Source organism: Salvia splendens, chromosome 9, assembly GCF_004379255.2.
Source record: "Salvia splendens isolate huo1 chromosome 9, SspV2, whole genome shotgun sequence".
NCBI lineage: Eukaryota > Viridiplantae > Streptophyta > Magnoliopsida > Lamiales > Lamiaceae > Salvia > Salvia splendens.
In genome coordinates, this window is record NC_056040.1 from 35,046,631 (window position 1) to 35,065,002 (window position 18,372).

Here is an 18,372-nt window from a genome sequence, read left to right on the forward strand (position 1 = left end):
GCTTCCCCCATCGGTCAGACACCAAATCACTCCGGCACCTTTTCATCCAAGGCCGTGGTGCAGTTAGTGTTTGGAGAGAGTTTGACGGGTGGTTCGAGGGCTCCTCCCACCATATTCGGATCAATGACACAGTCCCGGAAAGGCTTGAAGTCTGGTCCCAAAGAATCCAGTAACAAGACAAGAAACATCTTTGCCGTGTCATGCCCTATCTCATCTTATGGTTCATTTGGGCAGAACGAAACAGGAGCCAACATCAACAGGTACAATTTAAACCTTTTAATGTGGTGTGGCAGGTTCAAATGTTCATCCAAAATAGCATGACTAATGGAAACATGAAGCCGAAGCATTGGAAGGGAGTGAGGCTTAAAATGAGCATCCCGAGTCATGTTGAGACAAGGAGGTCGAGGCCTCTCGTTATGCCGATCAAGAACCCCCCGGACCGGCCTTGGATCAAACTCAATACGGAATGGTGCATACAATGCGGCAACAGATAAAGCCGGAGAGGGAGGGGTCGTACGAGACTATTCGGGCAAGATGCTCGCAGCCTTCGCGGCACCTCTCGACGCACACTCAACTCTGGAGGCATAGGTCATGGCCTTCCATCATGGCTTGGACCTTGCTAAGGAAATCATGCAGCCCTTATGGATCGAGTCGGATGCCGAACAAGTAATTAAGCTGCTCAATGGCACAAACTGGGGACCGACACACACCCACCGAGCCATGGCACGCTTGGCCGTCTTCAATCGACACCACAACATCCGTGCCACCTTCATTCATCGGGAAGGAAACAAAGCGGCTGATTTGCTTGCCAAGATGGGTCTCGAGCAAGACAATTTCAATCGCATGACTGCCCAAACAGCTCCAAGATTGCTAAACGCCATTATCCGGATGGATGAAATGGGGATCCCCAACATTCGGGTCGGAGAAGATGATTTTGGATAGGACAAGAATAACTTGAATGGGTTCAGTTCGACCCTCGGTTATATTGAACACCGTAGAGTAGGTAGGTGTCGAGCCAATTATGGCATGTCCTCTTCATACTCTTGTGGTGTAATTACTTTAGAGTAGTTTTGTAGATTATAGATTGTAGATTGAAACTCTAGTCCCAGATAGGTCGAAATGATTGTAACCCCTTCCTTTTTGAAATATATAGATGAGGGACCCACGAACCCTCCACCGTGAAGGTGTTTAATTAAAAAAATAAAAAAAATTAAAGCTAAATACAAAGAGTTATACTCTAAATGAAATTCAACGAGACAACCATGACTATTGTGCTCTATTGACCAAAATGATCTTGTCTTTGATGCCATTACGTTACACACATCACAAAATATGTAATTGTGGGCAATTTTGATTCAAAAGGATTGCTTGTTAGCCAAGTAAACCCATACATAAGAGTTATGCTTCAAATAAGCTGTTAAGATATGACAATTGCTATGATGCTATATCGATGAAAATGATCCTGTCTTGATGCAATTAACTAACAGAGATGGTACAATGAAAGTTTGAAGGAAAACGCTCTTCCTTCTCTCTCTAAAATCTTGTGGATGACGACAACATTGGGGTCTCCCCGCCGACGGGTTAGCCAAAGGGGTGCGCACGGTATCTCAGCCTACGGAACTCACGCTCGGCCGGTGGTGACATGTGTATGCACCCGTTAGCATGGTGAATCCGGGGGAGAGTTGACGGAGAGGGAAGACTCGGGATGGGTACAAATGAGGCAGCCCCTCTCCTCGCCGGAATAGAACTTCCCGTCGATTGCAAGGCAAAAAACTAAGAGGGTGGATACGCCGCACCCGGAGAAAGCACAACGAGCCATCAAACATGCCGGCCTTGAAACTGGTTCGGAAGTTTGTAGGGCTAAGAAGAGGATGGCCTTTAAAATGGCTGACAACCTTCTCGCCGAACATCATGGTGAGGGGACGGAGTCGCCGAAAAAGAAGCAAGCCCTTGTTGGGGAGATGTGAACGCCTTAGCTCAAATGGCTAAGGAAGGGAGCACGCCAACATGCGAAATGGATGGACCCGAATGTGAGGGGGTAGCCGGAATTTTGCCGGCGTCGGCCAACCGGGACCATGATGTACCATACAAGGAGATGGTGTTGGTCAACCATCAGCACCTTGATGGTACAAGAGACCACGTGAATCCTAGCCTTGGTGTGGGGGTGACATGTGAGGAGATGGATGCATGTGACTCACAAATGAAGGAAAGGCCAAAGCCTACTTTGCATGGGGAAGGAAGTGCTGGCCCATTTTTGGTAAGTGACAATTTGAATTCAAACTTAACTCCATGTGCCACACACCCTCATTCTCCACCACTCGGCCATGGTGAACGCACGGGGGATCGGCCTCCCGATTCCGGAGGGAGCTTGGAAGACGGCGAAAGTATACCTCCCCCATGGGGGGGCGGGGAGCGTGGAAGGAGCATCAGCCGCGTACAAATTCCATAAGGCCGAGCCAATCCCTTTGGATGACACCAAGATCAATGCCGTGGGGAAAGCCGACTGCTTAGAAGGTACACCATCCCTTACCTTCTCCGATTTAGAAACGGAACACCTCTCGGAGAAGTTAGGGCTAGCCGTTGTTGGAAAGTTCTCCCACTCGCTCCCATCTTCCTCCCAAATTCAAAAAAGCCATGGAGGTTTGGGGCTAGTGGGTTCTTTCACTTGGAAATACTTGAACGCCACATCTTAATCCGATTCCAAGAGATGGACGACTATGCTAAGGTCTTAAATGGCCCCAATGGGAATCCCAATTGGTATGTTGATATCCACCCGATGAGGGTGTTCAAGTGGGCGTCGGACTTTGATACATTCTTCGAGTCGCCGGTTGTTGCCGTTTGGTGTAACATCATGGGAATCCCAGCTTATCTTTTTGAGGAATCGGCTCTCATGGCAATCGGTAAACTCCTAGGCAAGCCACTACAAGCCGACCATGCCACAATCCATCAAAGCCAACTCTCCTTCACGAGGATTTGTGTAGAGATTGATATCTCTACTCCCCCGGCGGAAGAGATCATCCTCAATATCCGAGGTAAAGACTCAAAGTACAAAGTGGCATGGGATCGTATTCCATTATTTTGCGCCAATCGTAAGCATGTGGGACACATGAAAGAGGAATGTCGTGCATCGGGAAGGAATGCACATGGTGGAGACAAGGGCCGCCGTGCACCAACTAAGACGTATTACTCGAGCCATGTCACCAAGACCAACCGCCGAGAGTGGCGCCCAAAGGAGGATGTTGGGGCCGACAACTCATCACCCATTGGGCATGCGAACAAGGCTAAAGAATGTGTCAACCAAGCGAAGAATATGGAGGAGCCAACGGATGCTGATCTGTCGAAGCCAAAAGTGGTTAGTAGGAGCCAACCAAGCGTGGATGATGATTGCTTTCAATTGGTGTCAAGAAAGAGGAAAGGAAATGCACATGAGGGTGATATACAAATCATAACTCAACACATTGATAATTGGCCCCCCTAACCGGAGATGGAGGGCGTCATCGAGGATCTTGGCCCAGGAGGGTGTATGCCTTGTAGAGGTATCCCTATTGCGGCCCTCAACTAGGAAATGGACTAAGGTTTTTATTGATGCAAAGGCTGCATCAAAGCAATTGTAATTGGGTTGCTAAGAGTATATAGATGACCACCCTAGTTGATAGGGAGGCCTCGTTGTACTCTAACTTGACGTTGCGAGTCGACACTTTTGGGCGACTCGATGTTATGTTTGTGTGGGCGGCTCAACCCTCCACCCTCCACCCTCGGGGTGTTTAAAAAAAACAATGAAAGTTTGTAGGTCTTTGGATGAAAATGATTTACTTTTTTTTATTTTTTTTTATCGAACACCTTCACGGTGGAGGGTTGAGTAGGACCCTCATCCCCTATATATCATCAAAACCGAAGAGTTTTAACAAAGACCATCCCAAAAGTGGATTATCTTGCAAGAAGCAACAAACAAACAAAACAATTATTACAGATGGGAACAAAAAGTAAGTACATATCAGATGAAACTGCATAGTCATCGAACCAGCAACAATCCCTAACGCCACCCCAGGCCAACACCGCGCCTCCTACCCCTATCTCCCCATCTCTGTCTGCCAAGTAACCAAAGGGAAAATCCAGCTGATCCACAAAATCAGAACCTCCGTCCATTCGGCCAGCCTCACCAGGAACCCCTGCAGCAAAAACCAAAACTAGCAGCCACTTCCAGACACCGAACCAGTTTTGACTTCCTGCACATCAGCTTCCAGCGCCAGCCCCGCACATTCCTCACCAACCTCCCAACATCTGTAACCCATCAAAACTGAAAATTCGGTAACCCTAGCTGATCCAGTCTACAAAGAGTCTTGATCCGAGGAGGCACCGTGGAATCCGTAAAGACAACCTGTTCACCAGCCTGCAGTCCAGCCCCAGCCAGGAAATCTGCCGCCTTGTTGCCTTCCCTGAAAATGTGAGACACCTTCCACTCCAAATCATGCAACGCTTTCTTAATCTTTAGCAGATCAGCACAAACCTCCACTGGACCGAGCTGCCCTGAAGAAAGCCAGCGCACCACCTTTTCAGCATCCATCTCGATCCACAGCCTGCATCCCTGCTGCTTAGCCAGAGACACTCCAAGGAGGAGAGCCACAACCTCAGCCTCCACACCTAAATTCCTTTCAAAGCCTGCAGAAAAGGCAGAAATAATGTCTCCCTTAAAATCCCGCAGAACCCCTCCGCCACCAGCTCTTTGTGTTGTTTGAGAAAAAGCGCCATCCACATTGAGCTTCAACCATCCCGCATCTGGAGGCCTCCACTGCACCCTCCCCACTGCCCTCCTTCTAACCTTACGTACCCCATCAGCCATCACCCCCAGTTGCGGATAGCAGTTCTCCCAACTTTCTGGATCTAACACCTTAGCCAAAATCAAGTTTCTAAAGTGAGAAGTAACCCTCCTAATCACATTCTCCACTTCAAAAACTTTCTCCCGGTGCACATTTTCATTTCTTTCCGACCAGATAAACCATAAAATCAAGCAAGGAATAATGGTGCATAGATGGTACCCAGCCCGAATTCCCAAATGTCTTTGCCACCACCTAAATCTCAATTCAATGTTCTCCCCTTCTTCCATGAAAGGCGGGACCTGTGGGAACCACCTCGCAAAATGTTGCCACACTCTTCTAGCTGCCTCGCCATTAACAAATAGGTGTAATCTTGACTCAACCTGCGGCTTTTCACAACATCTACATTTCGATGCAAGAGAAATTCCACTCCATTGCATCTTTGCATCTACAGGAATCCCATTTGCCAGAAGATGCCAAAGGAACATCGAAATTGATAATCCAATGTTTTTACCCCAAATCATTTCAAAAATCAGCCTCTTACCTGCTCTATTCCTTACCAACTCCCAAGCCGAAGCTAATGAGAAATCCCCATTTCCAGAAAGCTTCCAACGTCCCCTATCTCTAGCCCCCCTATCAAAGGGCGTTTGAAGAATCTTCTCAGCAATCTCCTCCGGAAAACCCTCTTCCTCCACCAGCAGCCTCACCTTTTCTTCATCCCACTGCTCCCCCGCCCAGAGTTCGTTAACTTTCAACGAGGGATATGTTGGGCTTGAGCTGCACAAGCTTGCAAGGGATGTATTTAGGACCCAGGAGTCATACCATACATTAATGTTGCTATCTCCAAGAACCCAATGAACCTGCTCCCGACAAATATTTCCAACCTTGAACAGCCTCCTCCACATCGGGCTGAACCTGTTTGATCTATACATCACTATCGGGAAGGAGATTGAGCAATACTTCTGGAACATATAACGAGCCCACAGAGAATCCTGCTCTCTAAAACGCCACCACATCTTGATACTAAAGGCCTCCACCGAATCTGCCAAGCTTCTGATACCCAAACCCCCCTCATCGGTAGGGAGGCATACTCTCTGCCATTAAATCCAACGGGTCTTCTTCGAGGAATTACAAGATCCCCACAAAAAGCGAGCCATCACTTGTTCTATCTGCCTCAACGCCCCCTTTGTAGGATCTAGCACCTGAAAAATATGCATTGGGAGGGCCCCAAGAACACTCCTTATCAAAGTTAGACGACCCCCAAAAGACAAATTCCTATGACTCCAACTATGGATTCTTGCCGATATTTTATCCCGGATAAACATGAATAGACTTGTCTTTTTCGGTCCCCGAAAAACAGGAACTCCAAGGTAAAGGAACGGAAGACTTCCTTGCTGAAAACCACTCACCTCTTTCACTTCTCTTGCCCAAGCGATATGCTTCTTATCAAGAAAGAAACAGCTCTTCCCCACGTTTACTTTTTGTCCCGAGACCACCATGTAATGGTTTAAGCATTCTTTCACCTCTAGGTATCCCCAAGGTATAATGTCATCTGCATACGCCAAGTGAGAAATCCCCAAGGTATACCTTGCCGTGCGATACATCATATCCTTACGTCCCAAAATGAGGCGATCAAGCAACCTTGATAAATAATCAGCAGCCAAGAAAACAGAGAGGGAGAGATTGGGTCCCCCTGTCTGAGACCTCGTGTAGACTTGAAAAAACCAGCCACGCTCCCATTAATTAGAACCGAAAAACAACAAGGAGAAATGCAGTTTTCAATAAATCTTACCCATCTGTCCGAGAAGCCCATCTTTCTTAAAACATTGAGTAAAAACGGCCATTGGACAGGATCATAAGCTTTCTCCATGTCCAGCTTTAGAACCATATTTGGTGAGGCCACACCTTTCCATATCTCATGGAACATCTCCTTGGCTAATAGCACATTATCGCTTAGTAGACGCCCTTGGATGAAACCGCTTTGATTAGGAGCAATATTCAAAGGCAAAAGAGGGGCCATCCTTGAAGCAAGGAGCTTGGATATAATCTTATTCATTACGTTGCACAAACTAATCGGCCTAAACTCAGCCCATTTTGTAGGGTTTTCCTTTTTTGGAACCAGAACAATTAAAGTTACCGCAATACCTCTTGGGATTTGAGATCCCGCAAAGAAGTCCAGCATCGCCACAGCCACGTCAGCCCCTATGATCTCCCAACAAGCTTGGAAAAAGAGGGCAGAATACCCGTCCGGCCCTGCTGCGCTTTCTGCATTGATACTAAAGACGGTCTTCCTTATTTCATCTATAGTAGGAGCCCTCTCCAAAAACTCCATGTTCACTTGAGAAGGGAGGGTTGGGAGGATTTCTAGATCCGGCTCCTCTAAGAATCCCACATCATCTGAGAGAAGACCTTTGAAGAATTTTTCTGCCGAGCTTCGAATATCAACATCTTCAGTTAGAGTCTGATTTCCATCCTCAATCGAGAGGATTCTTGATTTTACCGGTTTCTGTTTTACCCAGCCTTGAAAAAATCTTGTATTTCTGTCTCCCTCCGCCACCCATTTCAAAGCCGCTTTCTGACGCCAAAAATCTTCCTCCATCTTTAACCTTAACAAAAACTCAGCTGCCGATTTGTTCATTTCTGATCTAAGCTCAGGAAGAGGGTTCTGCTCATATCTTTCAAGAGCTTCCTTGGCCTCCAATTCGGCTTTTTTCAATCTTTCAAAAATATTTTCAAAAACCACTCGATTCCATATTCTCAAGCTCCTCTTAAGCCGGCTAAGTTTGATTTGCACATTAAATATGCCACTAGTACCAGTTCCCTCCCTCCAGCACCTTTCAACTTCCTGAAGAAACAAGTGATGTCGAACCCACATATTTTGGAACCGAAAGGATGGCTTTATTCTAGGACCCGGGACTTGACATCTCACCAAAAGCGGGCAATGATCAGACAGAATTCTGGGAAGGTTTGTTACTCTAGAAGACTCAAACATACTCGCCCATCCTTCACCGATGAGAACTCGGTCTAGCCTTTCAAAAGTTTCCCCCCTTGCCCAAGTAAATTTGGGTCCATCCGCACCCAAATCAAGGAGCTGGCAGTCACTAATAGTCTCAGCGAATTCCAACATTTCTTTGATTTTCCTTCCCTGCCTCCGTACACTTCCCTGTCTCTCCTCTTTCGAAACAAAAATATTGAAATCACCCCCCACCAACCAGGGAAGGCCATCTATCTTTGCTGCAAGATCCCGAAGCTTATCCCACATTCCCCTCCTTCCTAGCTTAGAACATTTACCATAGGCAACAAAAATGAAAAAGGGAGCAGGAAGAAAAGGGGAAACATATCTGCCGTGGAGAACTTGATCTGAGTCATCCCATCCATCCACCTTAATGCCCTCAGCAACAAACAACCAAATTTGCCCATTACAATTAGAACCCTTAAATTGCAAGCCAAACACCCTACTGAAAAAGTCCGGTCTAAGAGCAACAAGTGGTTCAATGATTGCTAAAACAGAAATTCTATTCTCCTTCACCAATATCTTGATGATGCTCTGGGTGTTTACATTGGTAACTCCCCGAGCATTCCAAATCAGAATATTAAGCGACATGAGAAACCTCAGCCACCAAAGCCCCTGCATTAGTTCTGCCCTTCTTTAACACTTTTTCTCACTCAATCTTTAAGACATCCCTAGCAGCCCCCCTTTTCTCCACAACTTGGACCTGCTGCATTTCAGAGTCAAGGTCCAAATCTTCACCCTCATCCCCACCTGACTCCTCTTCACAAGCCTCGGGGTCAAAGTTCCCATTTGGAAGCATCTTCAAATACCACGGCTTAGACGACAGCCCCCGAACAAGAGCCCCCGAGGAAGCCTCATCCGAGCCCAAGGAGGAAGAAGACAGAGCCGCAAACCTGTTGGCCGAGGTCTGCAGAGAAAGGCCCTCAAGCCCACCCCCTCCTACCACACCTTCTATACTGCCCTTGCCACCTTCCCGTGGCCATGAACCAGACTCCAACGCCAAGCATCCCAGGGAGAACTCAGCCGAGCCTACCCTCGGGAAAAAGCCTCCAAGCAGCCCACTTCCTCCCCCATCAGCCGAACCCATTCCTTGAACCACCCCCAACCCCCTGACCTTCTTCCCCAGCAAACCCCTCCTGTAACCCTGAGCCCCCCTTCCCCTGCTTCCCTCGTCTCCTTCCTTGAAGTTGAAAACCCCCCTCATCCTATCCCAGCCTGCTCCCGACCTCCACAACAACACCCCCTGGCGCATCCTTGCACTTTCCCACAGGCGGAACTCCCAACCCCTGAGGAACATCAGCCCCCCTCTCCCCCATCCGAGAGCTCTCAACATCAGGCCTATTAAAAGCCATACGCACCGGCTTCTCCCTGCTACCATTTGCATAACACACCTCACTAGAATGACCCACGTGCTTACATTCATGGCAGAAAAGAGGAATACGGTCCCATCTAACTAACTGTCTTATCTCCCTCCCCTGTATGTTTAGGATGATCTCTTGAACCTGCGTTTTGGAGATGTCTATTTCAATGCAAAGCCTCGCAAAGGACAATCTAGAACGAGAAATTGTTGCATGATCCACCAATAAAGGTTCACCAGGAAGCCCTCCAATCGCAAACAATGCCGACTTTTCAAACAAATGAATGGGAAGCCCTATCAAGTTGCACCATACCGCCGCAATAGGGAATTCAAAAAATGGATCAAAATCTGTTGTCCATTTAAACACTCTCATGGGGTGACGATCCACAAACCAAACCGGCATCCCATTAGGCCTATTTAACAGTTTAGCATAATCCTCAACCAAGGAGAATTGAATTAGCACATGCTTAGCATTTATTAATTTCCACGAAAACTCACCCTTGAATTTCATGCCCATGAAAGCCCTCTGTATGTGAAGAGACGAGGGAATAGAATGAGAAAATGTTCCCACGATCGCAAAGCCCATCTTCTTCGCCAAATAAGAGGTCTCCGCACTTGAAAATTGGATTGAAGGAAGCCCACAGCTTTCCCCCGGTACACCCATTTTCCTGATCTTCACTAGATCAAAGCTCACTGGAACTTTCCCCCCCATGTTCACCCCATCTGCCACAGCCGCTTTGAAGAGCTTTGTCCCAGACCAACTGTTGCCATGGTTCTTCGAGCTCGAGCCTTCCTTGTTACTGTTTAGGTTCACCTTGACCGAAGAATCAATCACCCTTGGAACCTCTCTCCCTCCCATTCCTATGATCCTTTCTTTCTCTTTAGCAACCTTAAGGTTATCCTTGCTCAGCGCGGGAAAATTCTCAATAACTCCCTTTCCCTAATCCCCTTCCGAACCCCCCTTCAGCATTTGACTATCCCTCCCTCCATACTTATCTACACTTGAAGGGGCTAGCTCACCAATAAAAGCCATCTCCTGTAGAGGTTGTGCAGAAATAAGATCCAGAGCCAGATCAGAAAGCGGTCCTGCCGGAATTACTTCTGCCTGTCCCACAAGCTTAGATTCCCCAGATATCACAGTATCCACACCACAAACCCCTACCCCCCCTCCTCAACCCCAGACCCTGAACCAACAACCATCTCCCCTGCATCAAAAATTACCATAGCACTGTCATCCCCCTCGCCAGCCCCACAACCGTCCAACTCCAGACCACCCAAAATTCTGAGCATTAGCATTCAAATCTTCCACCATCTCTACCCCATCCCCCTCCAAAGCCCCATCTCCAGCCAACCCCTCCCCACACCCATTATCTTCCCTCAGCTCATCCTTCTCTTCCGGAATCGGTTCCATAACCTGCAAAATATTCCCCCCCCACCCGCCTTCTTTTTTCCAGAAAACAACCTCAGATCAGAACCATTAAATCCTTTCGATCTCGATTGTCGCAGCGCCTTACCCTTTAAGCCCCCTTTCCTCATTTCCGCCTTTCTCATCAAAGGCGATTTCGGTCTTGGACAAACGTTGCGACCGCGAGTCGAGGTAACCCATGGCAGTTTCGATCTCTCCGATCTCCTGACCTCAAGCAATTTTGTGTCACCAACCAAAGGCAAATTTTCAAGCCCCTCACTCTCCGGAAGAGGATCCCCTGACCCCGCAACCAGACCCAGCACCTCCCCCATTTCCCTATGTAATCAAATACAAAAAGGGAAAAGAAAACATTGTGGCTGATGCATTGTCTCGGAGGTACATTTTGATCGCTACTTTGAGTTCTAAGTTGCTTGGTTTTGAGTTGATTAAGGAAATGTATGATAATGACCCGGACTTTTCTTCTATCTATTTAGCTTGTGAGCATGCTGCATTTGACAAGTTCTATAGGCATGATAGCTATTTGTTTAGAGAAAATAAACTGTGCATTCCTAAAGGTTCTATGCGTGAATTGCTTGTGCGTGAAGCTCATAGGCATGATGGCTATTTTAAAAAATGGCACATTTTATTCCATGTCACAAAACTGATGATGCATCTCATATTGCTGATTTGTTCTTTAAAGAAATTGTCCGTTTGCATGGTGTTCCTAGATCAATTGTGAGTGATCGAGATGCTAAATTTGTGAGTCATTTTTGGCGTGTGTTGTGGAATAAGTTGGGAACTAAACTGTTGTTTTCTACTACTTGTCATCAACAAACAGATGGAATTGATTAAAAAAAGGCCCTCGTTGAGTGAGAAGCTCCTCCTTCTCTCTAAACACAACTCTCTATTGTCCCGCCTTGTAACACCGTTGCCAACCACCGTCGCCCTCTTCAACTCAAGGTCTTCACCCTCGCTTCCCTCCCCTCCACTCCGACCACAACCCACGGCCTTCTTTCAACCCTCACGACCCTAAACGCTGCCGGCCTCCGCCTTTGTGTCGGATCTTACACCGTCACCTCCGCTTCCCCCCGACCACGCTGGTGACTTGGCACACGCTCGGCCATGCCGGACCATCCGCCGGACACGTCACCGGGGCCTGAGGAACCTCGCACCATCTCGGACCAGCGCATGGTCTTTCGGTCGGCCGAGGACCCCATCCCTAATCCTCCGAGCAAGAAGATGAAGCAAAAAGCCACAAAACTGAAAATGAGGAAAAGTACGCCGGCTCCTCCAACTAAAGGAAATGGTCGGAAAAGGTTTGTTCTTTCACCCCTTCTGGAGGACAAACAACCTTGGAAGAGGCTCGAGTTCGGGTCGGAATACTCGTCCCCACCCGGGAGCCCTAAGTGCAAAGGGACCATCTTTCCGGCGAGCCCGCCGAGTGATCAAGGGGACAACGGCCGGCGGGATGAAGTAGAAAGTGCTTCGGGCACCAAGGAATGCCAATTGGCCATTGCCAATGCGGTCCTATCGACCATGGCCTCCAAAAATCAAAATTCCGACCTGGTTGCCGGTGCGGCCGCCGGCGACGACCATGTCGTCGAAGAGGAGGACGTGACCCCTCCGGATCATGACAAACCTAAAGTACATGCGGCAGCAAAAGCAAAAGACTCATTGGAAGTAGTGGAAGTCAACTTACCCGAATAGGAAGTGGGAACAAAAACTCTTTTCGAAAGTGGCTTGGCGCCTTGCCCACTTGGAATGTCACGTGATGTCCTAGCCGTTGGAGGGCTAATGCAGCCAAAAGTACCCATCTCCTACACCTCGCAGCCTTGGATTTGGCGGACAAGCTAGACACCATGACCGCCCAACCACTTCTAGACGCCGGCCAGCCGGAGGATGCGCACATGGCCGATGGGTCTCACTACTCTTCCCTTCCGGAGTCCGACCAAGCCTTGCTTGCACCTTCGGGGCCTTTCATCCCTTCCTTTGAGGATTTTCCCCCTCTAGCGAGAGGACGGACCTTAAAACTTCGAGACACGTTCGAGGCTGGCGCGGTAAAGTCGACGGCTTTTGTGGCTTGGTCGAGGCCGGAGCCACCTGGCCTAGCACAGCGTGCGGAGGCAAATGTGAACCTGGCCGGAAGGGAAGCTCACAGGGGTGCGGCCACCAAGGTTGGGGTCGAGGGTCATACGGCCACCCCGACACCACCTACCAACCCGATGGTGGGCGAAGCTCCGACTAGTTCCGTCACGGCTATCTAGGACCAGCCGATGGCCATGAGTGACCTATCCCACGAGGCCGCGACACGAGGGCCAATGGTCGCTAGCCGAGAAGGGGGAGCCGAAGTTCCCTCGGGTACCTCTAGTAGGCCGAAATCGATGGCGGAGTTACTTAAGGGTTCTCCCGAACCCAATGGTCCTCAAGTCTTCGTGCCGGAACAGATCCAAAACATTGGTTTTGCCTCCATGTCCAATGGAGTTCCGGCCATCTACTTCTCCGGGGCTGAAACACAAAAGCTTGCTGATAGCATGGGGCTTGCCATCGTGGGTAAGTTTTCACATTCTATTCCTACGGGCCATCAAATTAAAAAAACTCTAGATAACATTAAATTCCGATGTGGCTTCAATTGGAAATACATTAATGCTAAACATATCCTTATCCAATGCGAGGATTTGGCGGATTATGCCCGGCTTCTCGGAGGCCCAAAGGGAACACCCGTTTGGCTCATTGATCGCCACCCAATGAGGGTCTTCAAATGGTCCCCGGATTTCGATGCATATTGTGAGTCCCCGATAGCAGCAATTTGGTGTAGTTTAATCGGACTCCCAATTCACTTGTTTGATCAATTCGCTCTTTTCGCCATCGGCAAGCTCCTCGGCAATCCAATCCAAGTTGATCGGGCCACGGCTACCAAGACGAGACTCTCATTTGCCCGCATTTGTATTGAGATTGACATCACCAAACCGCCCGCTGAAGAGATAATCCTTGACTTGTGCGGCCGCGAGTTGGTGCAACAAGTCCGGTGGGATAAGATCCCATCCTATTGCCAAGAGTGTAAACATGTTGGCCATGCAAGTGATGTGTGCTATGCGATGGACAAAAAGGAAAGGCCGCCGAAACGAAACTACAATATCAACCCGCCAAAGAAGGCAAACCCCGAAGGCCACGGTATGAAGGGCATGCAAGATGCGGTGAGGCACAATCCTAACTCCAATGAAGGGAACCGCCAAGGGAAGAATATGGGCAATGCCGGGAATCGTCCTAACAACAATTCAAATGGAGAGGAGGATAGGGATACAACTTGAGATGGTCCGGACATTATGGGTGGAACCCAAGGAGGGAATGGTTCGCACCCCGAAACATTCAAAGTGGGCCTCAAGCGCAGGGGAGGGGAAAAAGGGAACCCAACACCCCCGACCACCGAGCCACCTTCACCAATTCATGTAGATATGGATGCGGAATGGGAGTACACCAAGGCGAGCCGATCGGTGTCCCCGCCTACACGAGGGAGTGCGAGAGGGGGCGCACGCCATGCAATGACTTGGGGGCGTGGTTTCTTCTCAAGTAAGAATCACATGAGCACTAACCAATACTATTCCCTCATGGCGAATGGAGAATTTGATGTCGACAATTTGGGGAAGCGGACGACTCGGCCATGGACATGCAAGTGGGGACAGAGAGGATTGGAGACGGCTCTCCACTTGACGATGCCGAGGAGCATGCAACGAACAAAGAGCAACATCTCATTGAATATCAAGGAGGGACTTCGTCTCCTTCGGGTACGCATCCTACTTGTTAATGATGTCTTACAATATCATGTTTTGGAACGTGAGGGGAATCGCAAATGCGTCAACCCAAAACGTTTTGAAAAGGCTAATTAAATCTCATAATGTTTTATTCCTTGCAATAATGGAACCACTCACAACACCGGATCCGGACCGGTTCTCCAAGGCCCTGGGGCTGTCCTACATTGGATCGAAAAATCTGGTTGTTTGCGGAAGAGGGATCCACTTTTGATATTGATTGTGATTCGGAACAAATCCTACATGGGCGTCTCAAGTCCCACCGCATTGCTAGGCCGCTGGCCATTTCAGCCGTGTATGCCAAATGCACAAGATCCGAAAGACACCTCCTGTGGGAAAAGATGAGAGAGATTGCTGGGCCACTCGAAGGATCACCATGGATTATCGGTGGCGACTTCAACACCATCCTATCACACCGAGATAGGGTTGGGAGCGACACCAACCGGCAAGCCGAGATGGTCGACTTCGCGGAAGCAATTGAAGACTGTAGGTTCCTTGATCCGGGGTTCGATGGGGCGGAATTCACATGGGCCAAAAATGGCCTCTTTGAAAGATTGGATAGAGTGCTTGTTAGTGAGGGTTGGGCTAGGGCCTTCGAAGCTACTCGGGTTACGAACCTCCCTCGGGTTGCTTCGGACCACGGGCCGGTCCTTGTAAGATGTAAGACGCTGAACACTACCATCGGAGGCAAGCCATTCCGATTCCAGAACATGTGGATCCGACATGGGGGGTTCATGGCTGTAGTGAAAAATGCATGGGAGGAGAGTACGGGGGCGAGTGGACTCCTAAATATTCAAATCAAACATGCTAGAGTGAAAAGAGCCCTAAAGGCGTGAAACAAAGAAGTTTTTGGGAACATCCATGCCAACCTCAAGGAAAAGGAGGAAGGAATTGCCGTTGCCCAATCCATCTTCGAGGCAAGGCCAACACCGGAAAATAGGACAATGATCAATAAATACATTGCCGAGTACATCATGTTGCTGAAAATGGAAGAGGATTTTTGGCGGCAAAAGGCAGCCCTGAGATGGCTTGCGGAGTGCGACAAAAATACCCGGTTCTGTCAAAGCTTGGTGAAACAAAAAAGAGTTCGCCTACGCATCCACTCGATTCGTGTAAACGGCCAGGAGCTTACTGAGGAGGTCGAAATAAAAAAGTCAGCGGTAGATTTCTACCAACAACTCCTAGCGCCCAACAACCCGGTTCTAGACGAGCCAGACCTTGACCTTATCCAGCGAGTACACTCAGCCGAACACTTTGCGGACATCGCAAATGCGCCGGGTGCGGACAAGATCAGGAGCGCCATTTTCAGCATTTCCGGAGATAGAACCCCCGGACCCGATGGCTTCTCCGCCACTTTCTACCAAGCCTGTTGGACTATTGTGGGGCCGGAGGTGGTGGAAGCAATTGGCCAGTTCTTTAGAGGGGCTTTCCTGCCACGAAGTATTACGGCCACAAGCATTGTCCTCATCCCAAAGAAGGCGTCGCCCGAGTCATGGACTGACTACCGACCCATCAGCCTCTGCAACGTCTTTAACAAGATCATCACCAAGGTACTCACGACTCGACTCTCCCCTTTCCTTCCACAGGTCATCTCCCCAAACCAAAGTGGTTTCGTGAAAGGGCGGCTCCTCAATGAGAACGCTCTGTTGGCCCAAGAGATGTTCCATGAACTTGCAAGATGCTCCCCAGCACCTAATGTAGTGGTGAATAGGATTCCCGGACACATGGATCTCACTCATGGAGAGGTGCATAGGCTCGTGTTGGTTCTCGATCCTTGTCAATGGGGTACCTTCAGGATTCTTCAGATCAACACGGGGACTCCGACAAGGTGATCCGATTTCCCCTGTGTTGTTTGTAATTGCCGCGGACTACCTGTCTCGAGCCTTGGATAAGCTTATACTTGGCCAAAGGGATATGGTGCTTAAGGCCTCCCGGAGATGCATTGAGGTCAGCCACCTTGGCCAAAATATTGCTCCGTCTCCACACCACTTACCTTGAGAACGCCGAGTATGAGTAGCCCTACATGGAGGAGGCTCTCTAGAGCTTGGACTCTCACGCAACCGTACATGAAGTGGCTTGTGGGGCAAGGGAATATCTACTTCTGGGATGACATCTGGCTTGGCAACAGCCCACTCAGGGACCTCAGCCTTGATGATAGGGGAAGGCCAACCACCCGGGTCTCAGAGTTCATTACAAATGGCACTTGGGATGAACCCAAGCTCCGACTCCTGCACGATCAAGCCGGCATCCCACAACATATTATTGATCGCATCCTCAGCGCCCCGATACTCCAAGACGAACAGGATATCCCGCGGTGGACCCTCTCTGAGCACGGGGAATTCACGGTAGCATCAACGTGGGACACACTCCGAGGGCGGAACCCGATTGTTCAAGGCCTGGGTGATGTTTGGCAGGCGGGCCTCACTAAGTCAATAGCCATCTTCATCTGGAGGCTTCATTCCAATCGGGTGCCAGTCGACACAAAACTTCAGTGGCGGGAGATTGAACTTGCCTCCAAGTGCCAATGTTGCCCTCTTCGACCGAATATTGAGTCCCTCCAACACCTCTTCATTCAGGGTTACGGAGCTCGCAGAGTATGGAATGAGTTTGATTCGTGGTTTGATGGGGCGACCCCCCGCCTCTCAATCAATGACACAATCCCAACGAGAATTGAAACTTGGATGCGAAGATGTCACCAAACGAACAAGAAGCACCTTAGCCGAGCCATCCCCTACCTCATCTTGTGGTTCATCTGGGCGGAAAGAAATAGGAGCCGACACCAAGACACGAGGTTCAATCAGTACAATGTGGTATGGCAGATCCACATGTTCATCCGGAACTCCATGGCCAACGAGAACTTGAAGATGAAGCATTGGCGAGGGGTCAAACTTAGAATCAACATCCCGCAACAAGTGGAACCAGCTAGGGCGCAGCCGCTAGCCATGGCAATCAAATGGGACCCCCCGGACCACCCTTGGATTAAACTAAACACGGATGGCTCCTTCAATGAAGTGACCAACAAAGCAGGGGGGGGAATCATTCGGGACAGCTCGGGCAACATGCTGGTGGCGTTTAGCAAGCCCCTTGAAGCACACTCGGCTCTGGAGGCTGAGCTGACGGCCATGATCCATGGGCTGCGCTTAGCCATGGATCTTGACTTACCAATCTGGATCAAATCAGATGCCGAGCAAGCCATTAATCTGGTCAATGGAGCAGGGTGGGGGCCAGCTCTAGCTCGGCAAGCAGTGGCGCAATTGATCCTGCTCAAGCGCCAACTTAAATTCCGAGTCACCTTCATACACCGGGAGGGGAACAAGGCGGCGGATTTCCTTGCGAGAATAGGCCTAAGGCTTGATAGCGGTCGACAATTAGATCATAATTCTGCACCAAGAGACCTCATGGACTTCGTCCGATTGGACCGAATGGGTGTTCCAAACATTCGAACCCTAGATGGGGACGGATACTAGAGTCGGTTACTCAGAGATGGAAGATCATAGAGCCTTTGTTTTGTTTAATTGCACTTTTGAAGGGAGTAGGATGGGGTCCGAGCCGTGTGGAGTCAGACCGCTTTCTACTCTTGCCTTTGCTATGGCACACCACTTTCGGGTGTGGCCACGTTCTGTAATCCCCCTTTTTGATATATAGGGATGAGGGACCCACGAACCCTCCACCGTAATGGTGTTTAATTAAAAAAAAAATCAACAAACAGATGGACAAACTAAAGTAGTTAATAGAACTTTGTCTCAATTACTACGAACTTTAGTTAAAAAGAACTTGAAAAGTTGGGAGGAATGCTTACCTTTTGCTGAATTTGCTTATAATCGAAGTGTTCATTCTGATACTAACTTTTCTCCATTTGAAGTTGTGTATGGTTTTAATCTATTGAGTCCACTAGATTTGATTCCAATACCTATTGAAGAACGTGCAAGTCTTGATGGAAAAGCTAAGGCTGAAATGGTGAAAAGATTGCATGAAAG

At 49.0% G+C, this 18,372-nt stretch overlaps 2 protein-coding genes across 2 annotated transcripts; both read left to right on the plus strand.

Annotated features, from left to right (window-relative positions):
• Positions 1-14,736: 14,736 nt before the first annotated feature.
• Positions 14,737-15,231, plus strand: LOC121749473. Its single transcript, XM_042144044.1, has one exon. The coding sequence runs from the start codon at positions 14,737-14,739 to the stop codon at positions 15,229-15,231; it is 495 nt and encodes a 164-aa protein (XP_041999978.1).
• A 2,007-nt stretch (positions 15,232-17,238) lies between these two features.
• Positions 17,239-17,862, plus strand: LOC121749474. The gene has a single exon (XM_042144045.1). It carries the CDS (start codon positions 17,239-17,241, stop codon positions 17,860-17,862), a length of 624 nt encoding a protein of 207 aa, XP_041999979.1.
• The last annotated feature ends 510 nt before the right edge of the window (positions 17,863-18,372 follow it).